Below are 16,474 nucleotides of genomic sequence, written 5' to 3' on the forward strand. Positions count from 1 at the left end.
AGAGGGTGGTGAAACACTGGAATGCGTTACCTAGGGAGGTGGTAGAATCTCCTTCCTTAGAGGTTTTTAAGGTCAGGCTTGACAAAGCCCTGGCTGGGATGATTTAACTGGGAATTGGTCCTGCTTCGAGCAGGGGGTTGGACTAGATGACCTTCTAGGGTCCCTTCCAACCCTTATATTCTATGATTCTAAGGTCAGGCTTGACAAAGCCCTGGCTGGTATGATTTAGTTGGGGATTGGTCCTGCTTTGAGCAGGGGGTTGGACTAGATGACCTCCTGAGGTCCCTTCCAACCCCGATATTCTATGACGTCGCAGCGAACCCTACAGATACTGCTATGGCAGAAGTCGCCATCGACACTGCACATGGGCATGCACATACCTAGAATGGAATCGACTTGAGCAAGCACTTGAAGAACCAGATTCCAGTGGTTCTTCATTTGTGTAGTTTACTCATCTGATTGAGTGTTTTCTAAGGGGCGTACTCCTGCGCCTGTAGTGAATGGGAGCAGGACTGGGCCCTAGACCCTTATCAAGGTTTAATTTGTAAATCTCAGCCACACAGAAAAATGCAAGCCGAAAAACTGCTCTCAGTTTGGAAGTAACTTTATTAACAGTAAGCACAAGACATGTATTACACTAGGATAATTCTAGCCAAAAGAAATGAAAGTTTGATTTAAGAAGTGTGTTTTTCAAACATCAGACTAAGTACATTGTTTTCAGGCAGCCCCAGTGCTGCTATGGGTTTATTTTTGGATTGTAGATGTACCCTAAATCCCTTTTTTCTGGACAATGAAGAAGTTTTGCTCAGGCTGTGACAGTGGGAGGAAGAAATGTCAGAAATCAACCAGAGAGAGAACTCATGTAGTTTACTCTTGTATATTTAGGCTGGGCAGAAATTTGTTGTTTGAAATAATTTTGACAGATAATGTTTAATTTTAAGCATTTTTTTTCAATTTTTATTTATTTAAACTTTCACAATTGCACGAAATTATGGGTTTTAAGCATTTTTTTATTTCTATCCATTTAAATTTTCACAGTTGAAGGAAATTATGGGGTGAGGTGTCAGACAATAATTATTTAATGACAGCAGACATTGAGATCCAAAAAATTAAAGCTTTCTAACCATTAGAACACACATTTTCAGCATCACATATGAAAATATACAAAGTAAATATTCTCTCATAGGTTCTCAAGCTGCATTTTTCTTACTTCACCTATTTGTAAATTATTACAGATGGATACTTTCCCCACTGGTTTGTGTGTACAGTGAAATTGATGTTTACTGACATTCAACAATAAAAATCTAATCCTTCCAAGCCTTTGTACATTTATATATTCCATTTGTACTGGGTTTTTCCCTCAAGTAGAGTGTGATAACTAATACATACCAAAAAACAGCAGAGAACCTCTCAAATCCATAGTTTGGCCCCTCACATGCATACATTTTTGGAGGATTAGAGCCTTCATTACTATACACACTTTATAATCCACACACAAAGGGGTTAATCTTCCCATTTATCAGTAAAATTTAAATAGCAGAGGCAGTGCTGTAATGAGATCTTGAATTACTAATGAGTTATCTTTACAAAATATGCTGTGGTAAATTTATTTGTATTTTAGAAAGAATTATAAATAATTAAAACAGAACTAAAAGTGCCAAAATAAATGAAGAATATGTAGCGATGAGTTATCCCTGCTCTTTGTTAAATTTGCTCCCGTGCTCGTTAATCTGCAGTGTCTCACAGGCATGAGTGTGAATTAATGAGATTCTACCATACATTGTAATATCAGAAACATTTTGATACAGATGACATGATAATGTATTTGAAAGTGCAAGAGGTTAGGATTAACCAAACTTCCAAGGATTTCAATTTATGATGAATTATGTATTTGAAATTAACTGGTTGGTCTAGTTTTCCTGTGCTATTATTATGCATGACCATTTTAGGATTAACTCAGAATACAAAATAGCAGTATACATGTGTAACAAAAAGACTGCACATCAGAAAACAGTTCACAATTTGCCAGTGTGAATATTTCCAGCTATGATGGAAGTGCAACTGACTCTAAAGGACTCAGTGTGTAATTTAAAACAGAATTAAACCAGCCAAACCCAAAATGGTTATTAACTAAGACGGCAACCCCATGCTCTGACTGTCCCTAAGTCTCTCTGACTGCCAGAAGCTGGGACTGGATGGCAGGGCATGGATCACTCAATAATTGCCCTCTTCTGTTCATTCCCCCTGAAGCACCTAGCATTGACCACTGTCAGAAGAAAGGATACTGGGTTAGATGGACCATTAGTCTGATCCAGTATGGTTGTTCTTATGTTCTAACCCAGGGAATCAATTTAAGGAGGAAGTATTTGATCTACTTTGCACAAGCAGTTGATTGTAAAATAAAAGCTGTATGTTGTCTTGTCTTGTGCAGGTGCTCTGGGGCAAAGTGGGTGTTTGACAGGAGTATTAGCTGACCCCCTTCTAAACCAAGGTTTAACTACCACTCAGCCTCTCTTCACCTGGCAGAGGTGCTCAAAGGAAAGGGCTCTGAGAGTGGTTGTTCTGGGAGGAGGATGCCATTAAGAAGGTAGCGCTCGCTCTACACCAGGAGTCATGGCATTATGCTGAAGCCCCCAAGCTGCGGAGATTTTTTGTTCATGTGAACTTATTTTGATTTCTTGTTATAAAGGTTATTCCTTAAGAAACAGGCCTTGCTGACTGTGACTCTCCTTTTTTTCCCTGTCGAGTCATTCCAGCAGCTTACTGGGTGAAAGAGGGTACAGGGATTCTCTCCTCTATCCAGGAGCCAGGCAGAACACTGCCTGACAACTCCCTAACAGCGTGGGGGCAGCTAGCCCCAGTCCATGGTTCCTGATATGTAGTGCCCAGTCAGACTGGGACTACGGCTAGGCGCTTTTGCGCCATGCACAGACTCAGATGGAAGGATAGGGAGGCACGCATAGCTGCACATTTCTGCTGCACACATAAGTACACTGTCCAGCATGCTCCCTACCATCACACCTTTCCTGGGGGCATTCTGCTCATGAGCTCCTCTCCCTGGTCCCTCAGTGAAGCAGAATTTAGTCCTAAAAACTTTAGAAAGCTGCAGCCCTGCATGGACCCTTCTCAGCTCTTTCACTAAAGCTCCCCATTGTACCTGCTGACTATTCTGACTAGCTGCCTGTCCCAACTCAAAAGCAGGAGACACCCAGGATAAAACCAGCTTTCTTGGCAATGGCATAATCTGTATTATGAGCAACATGTCTCGGCTTTGAAAATGACACTTTAATGAGTGTTCTATTCTGAGTTTACTCCATTGTTCCCCAACCTTTATTTACCGCATCTGCTTCTAGTTTTCCTGGAATCAATAATGAAAGAGAGAGATTAATAGGAAGATGGATGAAATGCTTGTCTATGGTTTTGACTTCCATCACAAAATGCCCTGCACTGCTAGGGATGATATCACACATTACATTTCAAATGGTCTATAGATCTCCCCCCAGATTTATCAGATAGAATATAAGTATTCTTAAAGTTGCACATGAAAGAAAAAGTCCCTAATGAGCCAAGAACACTGGCTTTCCCTTTGAGATCCATTCCAAGAACAAGTAAATTCAGCCACGCTTCTTTATTAATGTTTCTATTCAACCGAAAGAAACAGATGCAGTTTCTTCCATAGTAGTCACTATAAATCTAAGGGACTGTACAGCTCTCTAAGCAGCAAGTGGTGAGTGATGCTTCCTGATTCCCATAGCTTTGCAAGCAGATAATAAATGCTGTCAGCCATGAAAGAGCAGGGTCAAATCAGACAAAGCTAGACACAGATGCCTCTCCCTCAATCCTGAAGCTGAGGGGGCCCACTGATGTTCATGCGTCAGTGCCACAAGGTGTGGAGTACAAGTTGCCGCTCCTTAGCAGAGCTCTCCTGTGATAATGTTGCAACCACCGTCTTGGTCACTACCAGGAACGAACCTGCAGAGCTAATGTGTGGGCCACTTCACTACAGTTTGACTTAGACTATAATCCTGACTGAACACCCATTGGACAGACTTACTGATTTCTGTGGGTGTTGGACTGGGCTCTAGATTCCCTAGCTGACAGCTGTGTCACAATCATATCCTCTGTGGAGCAGAGACAACAGGACCTTGGGCCCTAAGGGGAATGAGGATGTCTTCCCCTTTATTGCAGTCATAACTATTGCACTGCAAGGCCTTCTGTGCTCCTGTTTAACAGGAAACCTCTTAACTCTCTCCACAAACACATGCACTCACCGGGTCTGGACACTCTATATGCCTGCCCATCTGGTGTGGGGTAAATGGGGGACTAAGGATGGGAAAAAGAAGGAGGGGCCAACTGATGGCTTCATGGGGGATGCCAAGTTTGCTTGAACGGGCTCTGAAAAAAGGTGATATATTAATACTGCTATTTCTGAAATACTGGCAGAAATTAAACTACCATCAACCCACAACAATTTTCTCGCACAGATTTCTTAATAGGAAAATAAGCAGTCTGAGCACCATGATGAATGTTCTTTGTGCCGCCAGCAGCTCAAACCTCATAACTCTCTTGATACATTGGCCTTCTCTGTAAGAACCTTAAACATGGTTTGAATTGTTGATACGCAGAAGCTTTAAAAAAAAAAAAAAAACATTAAAAAACTTGTCTTTGCTAAGTAGTTTTCCTCTAAGTGGCTTTTAAATCTCTCTGGCAGCCTCTCTAAAAAGCTGGAGTATTTACGAGTTCATTTAAAGGTTTTTAATTGAATACTAGCTGACAGCTTCATGAAGACCTTTGAGCAGAAAATATCACTGTTTACAATGGGGAAACATTGCAGTGAAATACAGAATTACCTTGCCATCAGTTATGGGAAATTTATGTCCAGTTTCAGACAACGTGGATTCAGAAGAGGCTGAGCACCCAGCTAAAATCAATCAGGGCTGCAGACACTGAGGCCCTTTGAAATTCAGGCCCAAGGGCCCAGATCCTCAAAGATGTTTAGTCCCTTAGGTGCTTACTGCCACTGACGGGAACTAAGTATCTTTAAGGATCTGGTATAAGGTGGCTGAAGCTGGGCACTGCAAATCAGTGGCTGCTTTTGTAAAATTTGGACTGAGTGTAATTTAGGGTTTTGCCACGTCTGCTGTGAGCGCTTTAAAACCTGATGACATACCTTAACAAGGCAAGTGGGGTTTACACACTAGGAACTTGGTACTGCAGCCCTTACTCAGGGGTGTAGTCTTACTTAAGTTAATGGGGCTATTTTTATAAGGATTACTCCCAGGATGGTGGAATGCAGGAGGGAAAAAGCCAATCTGAGGTGACTGGTGTTTTAATCACACACAAATCACATGGGTTATTACTGTGCAAATGCCATTGCTTTCCAGCGGTAAAACCCCCTACGAACCGCAAATATTTTAGAAAAGAGACTGGTGCAGCTGGTTCTGCTGCACTATCAGCAGGAGACAACTGGATTCTAAAGCTGACAAAGACCAGGTGCACCTTGGAAGGGACATGTTCACTCTCCGAGTAGAAGAGGAAGGTGCTGAGAATGTCTATATTCAAGTCCATTCTATACAGGCATTAACAGGGGATTGAGGAGGAGGAGGAGGTTGCAACTTCTGCCCTCTGGGCTGGAGGGAGTCAATTGTCTTTTACTGAAAAGGGCAGCGCAAACCTAGGATACAGAATGGGGGAAAGTAAGTAGCTGCTGGAATGGAGCAAGTGGGTTTTCTCCATTCTCAATTGCTAAAAATGGAGGGGGAGCTGCAGTCAGAAAAGCACAGAAAAATTGGTGGAGAAACTGAGCAATGAGTATTTTGAAAACCACAGTTCAAAGACCCCAGTAGGGTGACATTGCTGATGCAGAGGATGCTGTGTAGAGAAGATTAGAGAGCTGATGAAAAAGTCTTTTCCGACTAATTTTCGTCAACTCTGCTAAGCAGTAAATGGCATGCCTAGAGTTGCTCTGTACCGATATTACTTGATTTCATTGCTGTGGGAGATTATAAAGGAAGCTTCTCCTGTCAGATAATGATGCTGCTGATATCAAGTGGTGACAGAATGGGGCTTTTCACCAATATACGTTTCCCTTGCTTGCTATCTTGCACAGAATTTAATGATAATTTATTATTCTGTGCAATAACGCTGTTGGAAATGCTTAAAGCTGTATTCAAAGAAAGTAACCCTGTTGGTTTATTAAAAATTCTTATGCTACATTCATAATTATCACCTTATAATAGATATTACACAACTTCTAGAAGTTGTGAGAAATCTTTTCAACAGATGTTGTTTGACTTTCATACAACATATACCTAAAGGTTTCAGAAATCCTCTTCTTACAATTGGACAGTGCAATGCTTAGTTCTAGATATTGTGCAAGGAGAAAAGAAAAATCATTCTGTTCAATAAAAGTTTCAGGGTAACTCTTCTGTTTAGTAAAAGGCGGGATCTATGAAGTTACTGGAGTTTCTGTCCCTTACAGCAACCTGGTTCCTGGCAGCTAGCTAAGCTGGCCTGCCTAGGCATAATCAAGTGTTCACCCACCCCTTTCACATGTTGTTGGTGATCATGAAAAAGGATTGGTGCCCTTCAGAAAAGGTTACGTGCCCTGGGCGAGTGGAGTTTTGCCAGTCTGGTTCCATTCACCAGAGTGTAGGCAACAGCTTGTCCAACTTGCAGAGGGAACGTGGACTGGAAGCTTATAAAACACTTTTGCCCACTGCTTTGCTCTGGACTTTCTGTTCCCCCTGCAGCCCTGGCCATTCCCTGCAACATGGCCAAAACCACTGTGCAAATGCCAAGGCCTATGGCTAAGATGGTAAACAGCCTATTCCAGCAACTGTAGGGATGAGTACTGTATCCTTTGCCCCCTGAGACTGGCTGAGAGCATCACCTGCTGAGTCCCTGAATAATCAGGGGCCCAGAGTCAGTCCCCAAAGCAAGGCACCATCAATACAGTAAACATATCCGAGTCAATCCCACTCCCACCTCCCACTCTTGTATGTTTGCTGCTCCCAACTCTGCCATGTACCCAGTACACAGGCTCTCCCACAGGGAATAAGCTACTTATGTAATTTCACAATTTACACTTTACTTCCCTTTTGTGACTCAGATTCGAAGTCCCTTTCAGACGTACCATGGATAGCACCACAATAGTCTAACTACAGATAGTTCTAATTTAAAAACAAAATACATCAATACTGCTCAGTGGAATTACATGCCAGATAAGTATTTAATTTATTTATTTATCTATCTATCTATCTTGCAAAAAGCAGTAGAAGTTAACTCAATTTTTATATATGCATAGATTTTGGTTTTGTTTAAATGAAATTGTTCTTGTTTTTCAGTGCAACAGTACCATACACTACTGTGTCAACAGTATCTGACTACTGCGGTTAGGCCAGGATGCTCTGACAAGGAAGAGCTGAACACCTCCTGTGAGCCAGCAGCTCCCACTGAAATCAACGGTACATGTGGAAAACTAAGCTTCTCATAGGACCTGGCCCATAATGCTTTGCCATAGTGTGACAGACTGTACTTTATGAAACTATGATAAATCTTGTACAAAGTATGCCTTGTGAGATATTGTTTGAAAACTCTTAACTCGCTGATCATTATTGTCCTGGCATAATATGTCTGGCAACATTGTATGTAAAGTTAGTAACATCATAGAATCTTATAAGGCATATTCCAATTCTGGGGAAGCAGCCCAAACCAGTTCCTCAGAGACAAAAGGAAAATGGATGCCTCTGCCAGGTGTCAACAAAATCAATTGGACAATCACCTGAGTAAGCGGCCATTCTTTGGCAGGAAGAAAGGTGTGAGCGATAAATTTGTATCTTGGCAGACAGACTTGCTGTCACCTGAATCCCAGTTGGAGATGATTCTCTAAGAGGAGGAAAAGATATAAAAATGAGGAACAGAGGACCCAAATCACCTCTCTCCTCCCTTTCCAGCTGCTCACAGCATTAACAACCCCTAAAGAAACACCGAACTGGGGGAAGGGGCCTGCCTGAAGGAGTTCAGCCAGTAAAAGCATGTGGTGAGAAAAACCTTTGCTTTGAATTCACTTCGTTTGATAAGTTATTACTTTGCATTTTACCTTTTATTTCTTTGTAACCAATTCTGACTTTTATACCTCATTACTTGTAATCACTTAAAATCTATCTTTCTGTAGTTAATAAACTTGTTTTATCTAAACCAGTGTGTTTGGACTGAAGTGTTTGGGAACCTCCATTTGAGATAACAAGGCTTGTGCATATCATTTTCTATTAATGAAGTGACAGACTTTCTATGAACTTGTATTGTCCAGGAAGGTGCTGGGCAGTACAAGACGTACATTTCTGGGGACAAGTTTGAGACTGAGAATTTGCTGGTGTCACTCTGTAATATAATTCAGGAGAGACTGGCTAGAACACTCAGATCTTTCAGCTGGGAGTGATTTTGCATGCTAGAGGCTGTGTTTGAACAGGCCAGGAGTGGTTATTCTCAAAACAAAGCAGTGTAAAAGGCAACCCCAGGTTGCGAAAAGAAGGGACACAGCTGTTCAACAGTCCATATTGTTCCCTGCAGAATGTCACAAATAGGGAGACAGACTGGAACTGCTGTTTATTCCTTTAACTCACCAGCTGAAATTCACCCTATGAACAAATCCTGCGGGCCACTTTGGTCCTGCTTAAGTCCTCAGAATTTAAAACGGATTTATGCGGTGCACAGCTGTGGTGTTGGTTCTCTACAGCCAGGGGTTCTTAATCCATATGGCATGCTGAGAATTCTCACCTCTCAAAGACTTGGGTGGGAAGTGAAGATGCTCACAGGAAATGTTTAGCTCTTTGCAGGGATCTGGTTTATTTCATATAAGAGAACAGATGTGCTAACCCTGAATTTATCACCTTGTCATACTAGCATCATGTTAACGAGAAACAACAAAACATATCATGAAAAAAATAGGGATAGTAGACTATGTATATATATTTACATCTACATATAGAAACTTCTTTTAATTGGAGATTCTATAAGCCACTGCCTGCAATAGCATCCATCCTATAGGTAATATTAGAGATGATTCTTAAGAGACTGAGGAGATGGGGTTATGAGGTGAGCCCATCTGTGTGAGCACCTTATCCAGCCATTGCAATGGTCCATGCAGATGAATCTCAATCCAGCAGGGAGTGCTTGTCACGTCCTGGCGATGATACTCTGCTCCCCAGCCCTACAGAAATACCAAAGGATCAAAAGGTGAGGTTTTTTCATTGTAATTCCACCACTAAAGGCCCAGCTTCATTGCAGCCAGTGGGAAAGTGGCCAGCGATGTCAACTAAGTTGCCAGCATTTAATACATTTTCCTAGGGCCAACTTCTCCAGTAAGTGGGGAGTCTCAAGGGCCAGAGCTGTCTATCCATTTCAGTGAATTTAAGATTGTTGGTGACATGATTATCTAAAAGTCTGTGGTTCACACAGATGTTTGAATACTAAAGACTCCTACAAGGCCCCATGAGCCTCTTCTAATTTACACTTAGTTTATTTATAGGTTTTTCCATCCTCCATCAACCCCCTTCCTCTTCTGGGGATTCTGACCTGCAACTGTCCCTTGTGGGGAGGCTTCATAGCTTTCTCATTCTGGGTTCTTGAGTACATGGGTTTCTCTCCCCCTGCCTTTCTTCTAATGGAGGGGGAGGGGGTTCTTCCTCTCTTGGATTCTCCTCTAGGGTGGGGAACATTTTGGGCTTCACCCATTTGTGTATGTTCCCATTCCCTATATCATCATTCCCTCATCTCCTGCTCTGCCATTCTCACTTTGGGTCTCCAATCTTCCCATGTCCCTCACTTCCTATTTCCCTCTGTCTCCTCCAACAACTACACCCTCACCTTAAGATAAGGTAAATGGGGCATACACACACTTGCTCTCTGTTCCTGGCTCTCACAGACCCCACCACAGGGAGATGGGATATACAAGAAGCCTTCGGCTTCTCAACAGTTCTCTACAGTGGATCCTTGTAGCAGGAGGCCACTCTGCCAGCTGCCCAGGACTCTTACTGGGGTTTGAGAGACCCCAGGGGAGTATGATGGGGTTAATAATGCATTGGAGTCCTGGAGCACCAGGACAACCAACAAGTCTGTTTCAATGGGTGCAGAACTGAATTCTTATTGTGCAACTAACTGCATAAAATAAACCACAACATTCAGTATGAAACCTAGTGGAGCGACTATGCCCAATTTCAGCCCAAACACAGAAGGCCCAATTCTACCACACCTAGTGGGACTACGTAGTACCTTACTCAGTGAAATCAGCACGGTAAAGTGGCTTAAGAGATTACAAGACTAGCTCAAAGTTACACTTCTGGGCAATGTCAGAGCCAGGAACAGAACTCCGAAGTCAATAGGACTAAGCACAAAGTAAGATACTAGTCAGCATGAGTGAAGTTGGCAGGAGCAGGCACTTTTAGTGGGTCACTAAGCAAAGATGCTGAGGTTTAATCTATGTTGCTCCTGATCTGGAGGGCTAATAGATTTGCCATCACCAAAGAGACATTTACTTTAATACGGTGTGAATTTTTACAGGGAGAAGAGTAAGCTTTGGGACCTGTCGAACAGGCTCCTTTTAATCAATTAATGTCATTCTGGGCTGCAGTGAAGTCAGTTTACATTAAAGTTCTGGAAAAGTTTTCATAAAAACTCTTTTCTTTACATTGGCCCCAGTTTGTGTACCAGACCTCCTGGATCTGTAATACTGGTGTGTTCTGTACTCTTTTTTCATCAGAAAGTGCATAGAGAGTAGGACAAATGTCAGAAGTGCCTAAGCCCCTCACTTTATTGGCGGTACTGCCAATCTGAGGGGAAAAAAAATCAAAGTTTGTGCACACCTGACTAGTTTGGTGCATGGAACAATGACTTACATTGCAGCAAGCCAAATGTCCAATCCATCTTGTTTAGGTGGCTGGACAGCTCCCTCTTGTGGCCGCTTGAACACGTTCTCAGGCTCTTTAATGCTCAAATAAATTGGTTAGTCTCCAATGTGCCACAAGTACTCCTTTTCTTTTTACGAATACAGACTAACACAGCTGCTACTCTGAAACCTGTCTTTAATGGGTTTGTTACTCTTCATGCTGCACACTCAAACCCACCGGGACTAAAATGGCAAGGAACTGTGACTTCTGCTTGTGTCTCTATCAAAGAAAGTTACTCCAACTCCACTGCTGCTTATGAACAGCCTGCCCTGGGCTGCAGCTGGAATTCTTGGCTCCCAGTACTAAAATGAAGCTGGAAGCTTAAGCAGATGGAGGAGCTCTCTGAAGTGATTAGAAAGGGAGTACAATCAAAACTACGGGCAAAATCCTAACCTTGTTGTCTTGTGCCATATGATTGCGATGGGGATGGCAGTGACTAAGTGGAGTCCTGCTTGCCAGCATAGAGCAAATGGCTCAGAGGTTTGGAGGCAATGAACTCAGAAGAAGTCCACACTGGCGGTTCCAAGTAGGAGAAGCACAGGCCCCTCCTGGCAGGTTCTGTCAACAGCAGCCTACATGCAGGGAGCCTGGGGGTTGGCCATGCCCTAGATGAACAAGCTATGCGGTCCCTTCAAGCTGTGGAGCACCACGGTAAGTGTTTTCCAGGTCCTCTCTTTAGCACTGCGACCTCAGGCAGTGTAGTCCAAGAGGAAGTGAACCAAACTGGGAGTCAGAAGACTGGGTTCTGTTCCTGATACTGACAAGCTGTGTGATTGTGGATGTCTCATTTAACCTCTCCGTGCCTCAGTTTCCCCATCTGCAACAGGGAAGATGATGCCCATCTTTGTAAAGAACATCACAATCTATAGATGAAAAGCGTTCTATATGTTCTTAGTATTATTACAGTTAACAGCACTCAAGGATGCACAACGTTGTAATTCTAACCAGCTGCTGCATGGGTGCACTGGGGAAGAAGGGACAGAAAGCAGCTGCTTGCACCCTCTGTCCCCAGTGGAGGAGAGGACAAGGTTTTGCGACAAAAATGACCATACGAGGACTCCCAAAGCAGTTTTCCAAGGAACAAATAAAAAGGAGCAATGAAGTTTGAAAAGATTAGAAATGGACCTCTCACACATTGAGGATAGGGAGCCAAAAGGGTGATAATGTTTACAATTGTTTCAACAAAGCAAGATGATAACATGGGAGCAGTCTGGTTCAGCATGAAAACACAACAGCATTCCCTGCCACTCGGGTTTGATTCCAGATAACACATCAAAGAGAGCGCCAGTGAGTTACTGAGATAATGAAGGTGTTGCATGCACTTCCTGAACAAACATGCCCATTCATGTCTTCCAACAAAGAGCACTGTTTTCGCTACTAATGCTTGAGTTGTACAAGACTTCAATTCCTTCCGAAACTGGAACACAGCATAACAGTGCAGATCATGGCTTGGGAGACTTTGGCTTGCACGCTTAGGAAAAAAGTGCCAGGGGATTTTTAATGTCCACAAAATGCAGATAGGACTTTGGTCCTTAAGGTTTTATAGGAAAGGTCTGCACTTAGGAAGCTGTTCAGACACTTTTCGGGGTGGTTTGAGCCTGCTGATATTCATTCTAGGCAGATCAGTCCTGATTCTTGGCCCAAAAGCCCTGTCCCCTCTGGCATAAATACACTCAGCTTACTGTAGTCATTTGGACAGCACCACTTCTTGTATAAAGTTGCAAAGACCGGTCAGTTATTACAAACAAGATCAACTAGACTGAGGGAGTCTTCCAGAGCTGAAGAAGTGAAGAGAAAAAACTTTCAGTCCTCTGTGGTTAGCTTTCTCCCAGAACTGCAATCATAAGCTCTAGAAGCACTGGGAGAGGTTTGTTCAACCACCTGAAAGTTACCAGGCTCCTCTTAAGCTATGTCTACACTAGCAATTAAAAGACAAAACTTTTGTCGTTCAGCGATGTTAAACTTTAACAGAGATGTTAAAGTATTTTGTTGGCAAAAGAGCCGACAAACAGCAGCTACACTGCCCAACTTTTAGAGACATGGCTGCGTCAACATAGCTGTGTCGCTAAATCCTGCATAATGTAGACATGGCCTTCATCAGGACAAACTAATGGGAGATGGATGGGCCTGTGAGGTTATAAACTGTAATTGTAAATGAGAGGACAAGCTGCCGGCAGAGCTCAAAAGGTTCTGTATTCTATCCCTTGCTCCTAAGCTTTTTCATTTTTCACTTAGGTCGATATTTCCAAACCTGGGTGCCTAAAGTCAGGCTTCCAACTCTGTACCTAAACAGCAATGGGCTGGCTTTCAGAGGTGCTGAGCAACCCCAACTTCAAATGATATTGAATGGGAATGACGGGCACTCTGAAAATCATCCCACCTTTATCTAGGTGCCTAAATACGGATTATGGAGTCTGACTTTGGGGACCTAGATGTGAAAATCTGGCCCTAGTCTCCTCTTGCTGGGAAAGGGCATTGAGAAGATAGTAGAAAAAAGTCAACTCTAGCAGAATCTGATACATTCCAAGTTTCTGGAGAGCAGTTAGTCTGGCTTTAGACCAGGCCATGGCCCAAAAAAGCAATAGTTTCAGTGGTCAACAGTCTCCTCAAGTCAGTGGGCAATGGGCAGTTGTCTTCAATACTATTGATCATAAGGAGATACTAACTCACTAGCTGAACACGGCTGGGATGGATGAACAGCTTTGAAGAGATTCTCTTCATTCCTTGCAGCGAGAGATCAGAAATGTGTGGACCACCATCAATTCCTATCAAGTTCAATGAAAACTGAAGGTGTTCAGCACCTCACAGCTAGGCCCCATCACTTTCATTCTACAGCAACTACAGACTGTGAATTGTTTAGGAGCATTAATACATTTTTTTATGTTAGTGGCGAGACAAAAAACTCTATTGTAAAATATCAACACAGTTAACTGATCCCAGGGATTTCCCTTTTCTTTCCAGAAAGGCAACAGAAGAAAAGGAATCCTTACTTTAACAAAGCTCATTCGGATAGTGCACATCTTGGTCAGCTCATACACCACCTCAAAGCCATGGTTGACTGACTGGGCGAGCAACTGGGCAAAGAGCTGGTTGTTGAAAATCTTGAGGCTGCAGCCACTGGGAATCTTGCAGACAGTGGCTGGGTGGAAGCCATGCTGATAGTTACAGTTGCGGCTCTGTACAAAAATGCTGCTGTCACTCACGCATTCTGCATACACCTCGCCACCAACATAATACAGATGGACACCTTGAAAGAACAAAACCCACGAGTTATTTCTCTGTAATCCTTGACATATATTATATCAGGGCTTTACACTTTGGCTACTTTACTTCTGTACAGTGTAGCCAGGGGGCGTGGTCTCCCTCAGAGACTGATTGGAAGGAACCCCCGTCCACACCTTGGTGGGCGGAGCCAGGACACCCACGCCCACCCTGCCAAAAGCAGAGGGGTGGGACAGGAAGTATAAAGGGCAGGCCAGGAAGTATGAAGCTCAGTTTGGCTAGAGCCACCAAAGGAGACAGATGCCTCCCACCTGCTGTTCGAATGGGAGCCTGAAGAGGACCTCAACCGCGCTAACTCGGCAGGATTGCCAGAGCTGCCAGCCAACCAGGATGCCGAGGAGCTGCTGCTGGTGACATATTCTGGTGTATGGAGGACAACCCCAAGACACAGGTACACAGCAAAGGGAGCATAGGAAGTAGCCCAGGGACAGCTGACTACAGTCCAGTTGTGTTGTTACCTGAACCCAGGTCAGCGTATTTCGGCTGGATCACCGCTGACCCATTAGCGGAACCATCTGCCAATGTTAAGGCCCTGGGCTGGAACCCAGTGGAGTAGGGTGGGCCTGGGTCCCCCCTACTGCTAACCCCACCCTAGGGTGGCAGCCTCCCCACTTTGGGCCAAGAGGCCTGCATTTGTCTGCCATTTGCCAGAGCTAGGATGTCAGACTCTTTGGTGCTCCACCCTGCTTGAAGGCCTGAGCCCCTAGACTGGTGCTCTGCCCTGTTTGCAGGCCTGAGCCCTAGACTGCTAGCTACTCTGCCCTGTCCGAGGGCCGAGCTTGTTAGATCACTCATTTCTCTGCCCTGCCTGAGGCCAGAGCCCTGGACTTCTTGCTGCCTAGCCCTACTTAGAGGTCCAGGGCCTCAGACTGCTAATCCCGCAGTAACCCTTGTCTTGCCAGGGGCCTGGGAGTAAAGGGGCATGGCCTCCCTTGGAGACTGATGGGGAGGGACAGACATGCAGTCCTACATACAGGAACCAGCCCATTATTATTCCATCCATGTAATTCCTGTATCTCACCCTAATGATAGTTACTGTAAAGTCACAGATTTCCTATACAAAATAATAAAATATTGCTACTGATACATATAAACACCTACATAAATACACATTAAATGTAACATATCATGCACAGAACAAACCTTTCAGTGAATTATGTCACAATTCTATTCCATACCAAAAAACTATACCAAAAGCCCATTATTAAGGTTGCAAAATCAAGCATACTACAAAGTTAGGAAATGACAGAATTAAGGTTGCCTGCGCAGTCTTAATTTCTTCCCCTGCACACTGGATATACCTCATTCAGTACACAGAGTGGAGGGTACTCTCTTACCGAGCAGCCATTCAACCGTTTGTTTTATCCTCACTGTTCAATGGGTGGTCCCTGCCTTATTTACACTACTCAAACCCTGCTACAAAGACAACAGTATTAATTTCCTCATGTGTTTTTCCTGCAGCATCTGAGTGTTTAAAAATATTAAATTAATTAATTTTCCAAACACTCAGAGAGGAGGGGGTAGAATTTCCACCTTACAGACGGGGAACCGAGGGACAGACAGATTAACACCAAATGTATTCACTAATTTTGAGTGCCCAATTTGAGACATGAGCACCTGATTTTTCAGAGTACTTAGTATTAGGGCTGTCGATCAATTGCCGTTAACTCACGCGATTAATTAAAAAAATTAATTGCGGTTAATCTCCCTTTTATACGCACTATTAAACAATAGAATACCAACTGATTAAATACATTTGGATGTTTTTCTACATTTTCAAATATATTGATTTTCAATTACAGCACAGAATACAAAGTGTACAGTGCTCACTTTAAATTATTTTTGATCATTTTTACAGTGCAAATATTTGTAATCGAGAGTATTTCAATTTACCTCATACAAGTACTGTAGTAAAATCTCTTTATCGTAAAAGTGCAACTTACAAATGAAGATTTTTTTGTTACGTAACTGCACTCAAAAACAAAACAATGCAAAACTTTAGAGCCTACAAGTCCACTCAGTCCTACTTCTTGTTCAGCCAATCGCTCAAACAAGTTTGTTTACATTTACAAGAGATAATGTTGCCCGCTTATTAGTTACAATGTCACCTGAAAGTGAGAACAGGTGTTCTCATGGGACTTTTGTAGCCGGCACTGCAAGGCATTTACGTGCCAGATATGCTAAACATTCATATGCCCCTTCATGCTTCGGCCACCATTCCAGAGGACATGCTTCCATGCTGATGA

General features: G+C 43.2%; 1 protein-coding gene across 3 annotated transcripts in view; it reads right to left on the minus strand.

The window, feature by feature from the left end:
- Positions 1-586: 586 nt before the first annotated feature.
- The window catches only part of SMAD9 (SMAD family member 9), a 71,939-nt gene continuing 56,051 nt past the window's right edge, over positions 587-16,474 (minus strand). For all 3 annotated transcript variants that reach the window (XM_048848142.2, XM_048848152.2, XM_048848132.2), the window contains 2 exons: positions 13,937-14,193; positions 587-9,211 (listed from right to left, as the gene is read on the minus strand). In XM_048848142.2, coding sequence (XP_048704099.1) covers positions 9,068-9,211; positions 13,937-14,193 — 401 coding nt within the window. In that variant the 3' untranslated portion in view covers positions 587-9,067. The remainder of the gene's footprint in view (positions 9,212-13,936; positions 14,194-16,474) is intronic.

Source organism: Caretta caretta, chromosome 1 (genome assembly GCF_965140235.1).
Source record: "Caretta caretta isolate rCarCar2 chromosome 1, rCarCar1.hap1, whole genome shotgun sequence".
In the NCBI taxonomy this organism is placed as follows: domain Eukaryota; kingdom Metazoa; phylum Chordata; order Testudines; family Cheloniidae; genus Caretta; species Caretta caretta.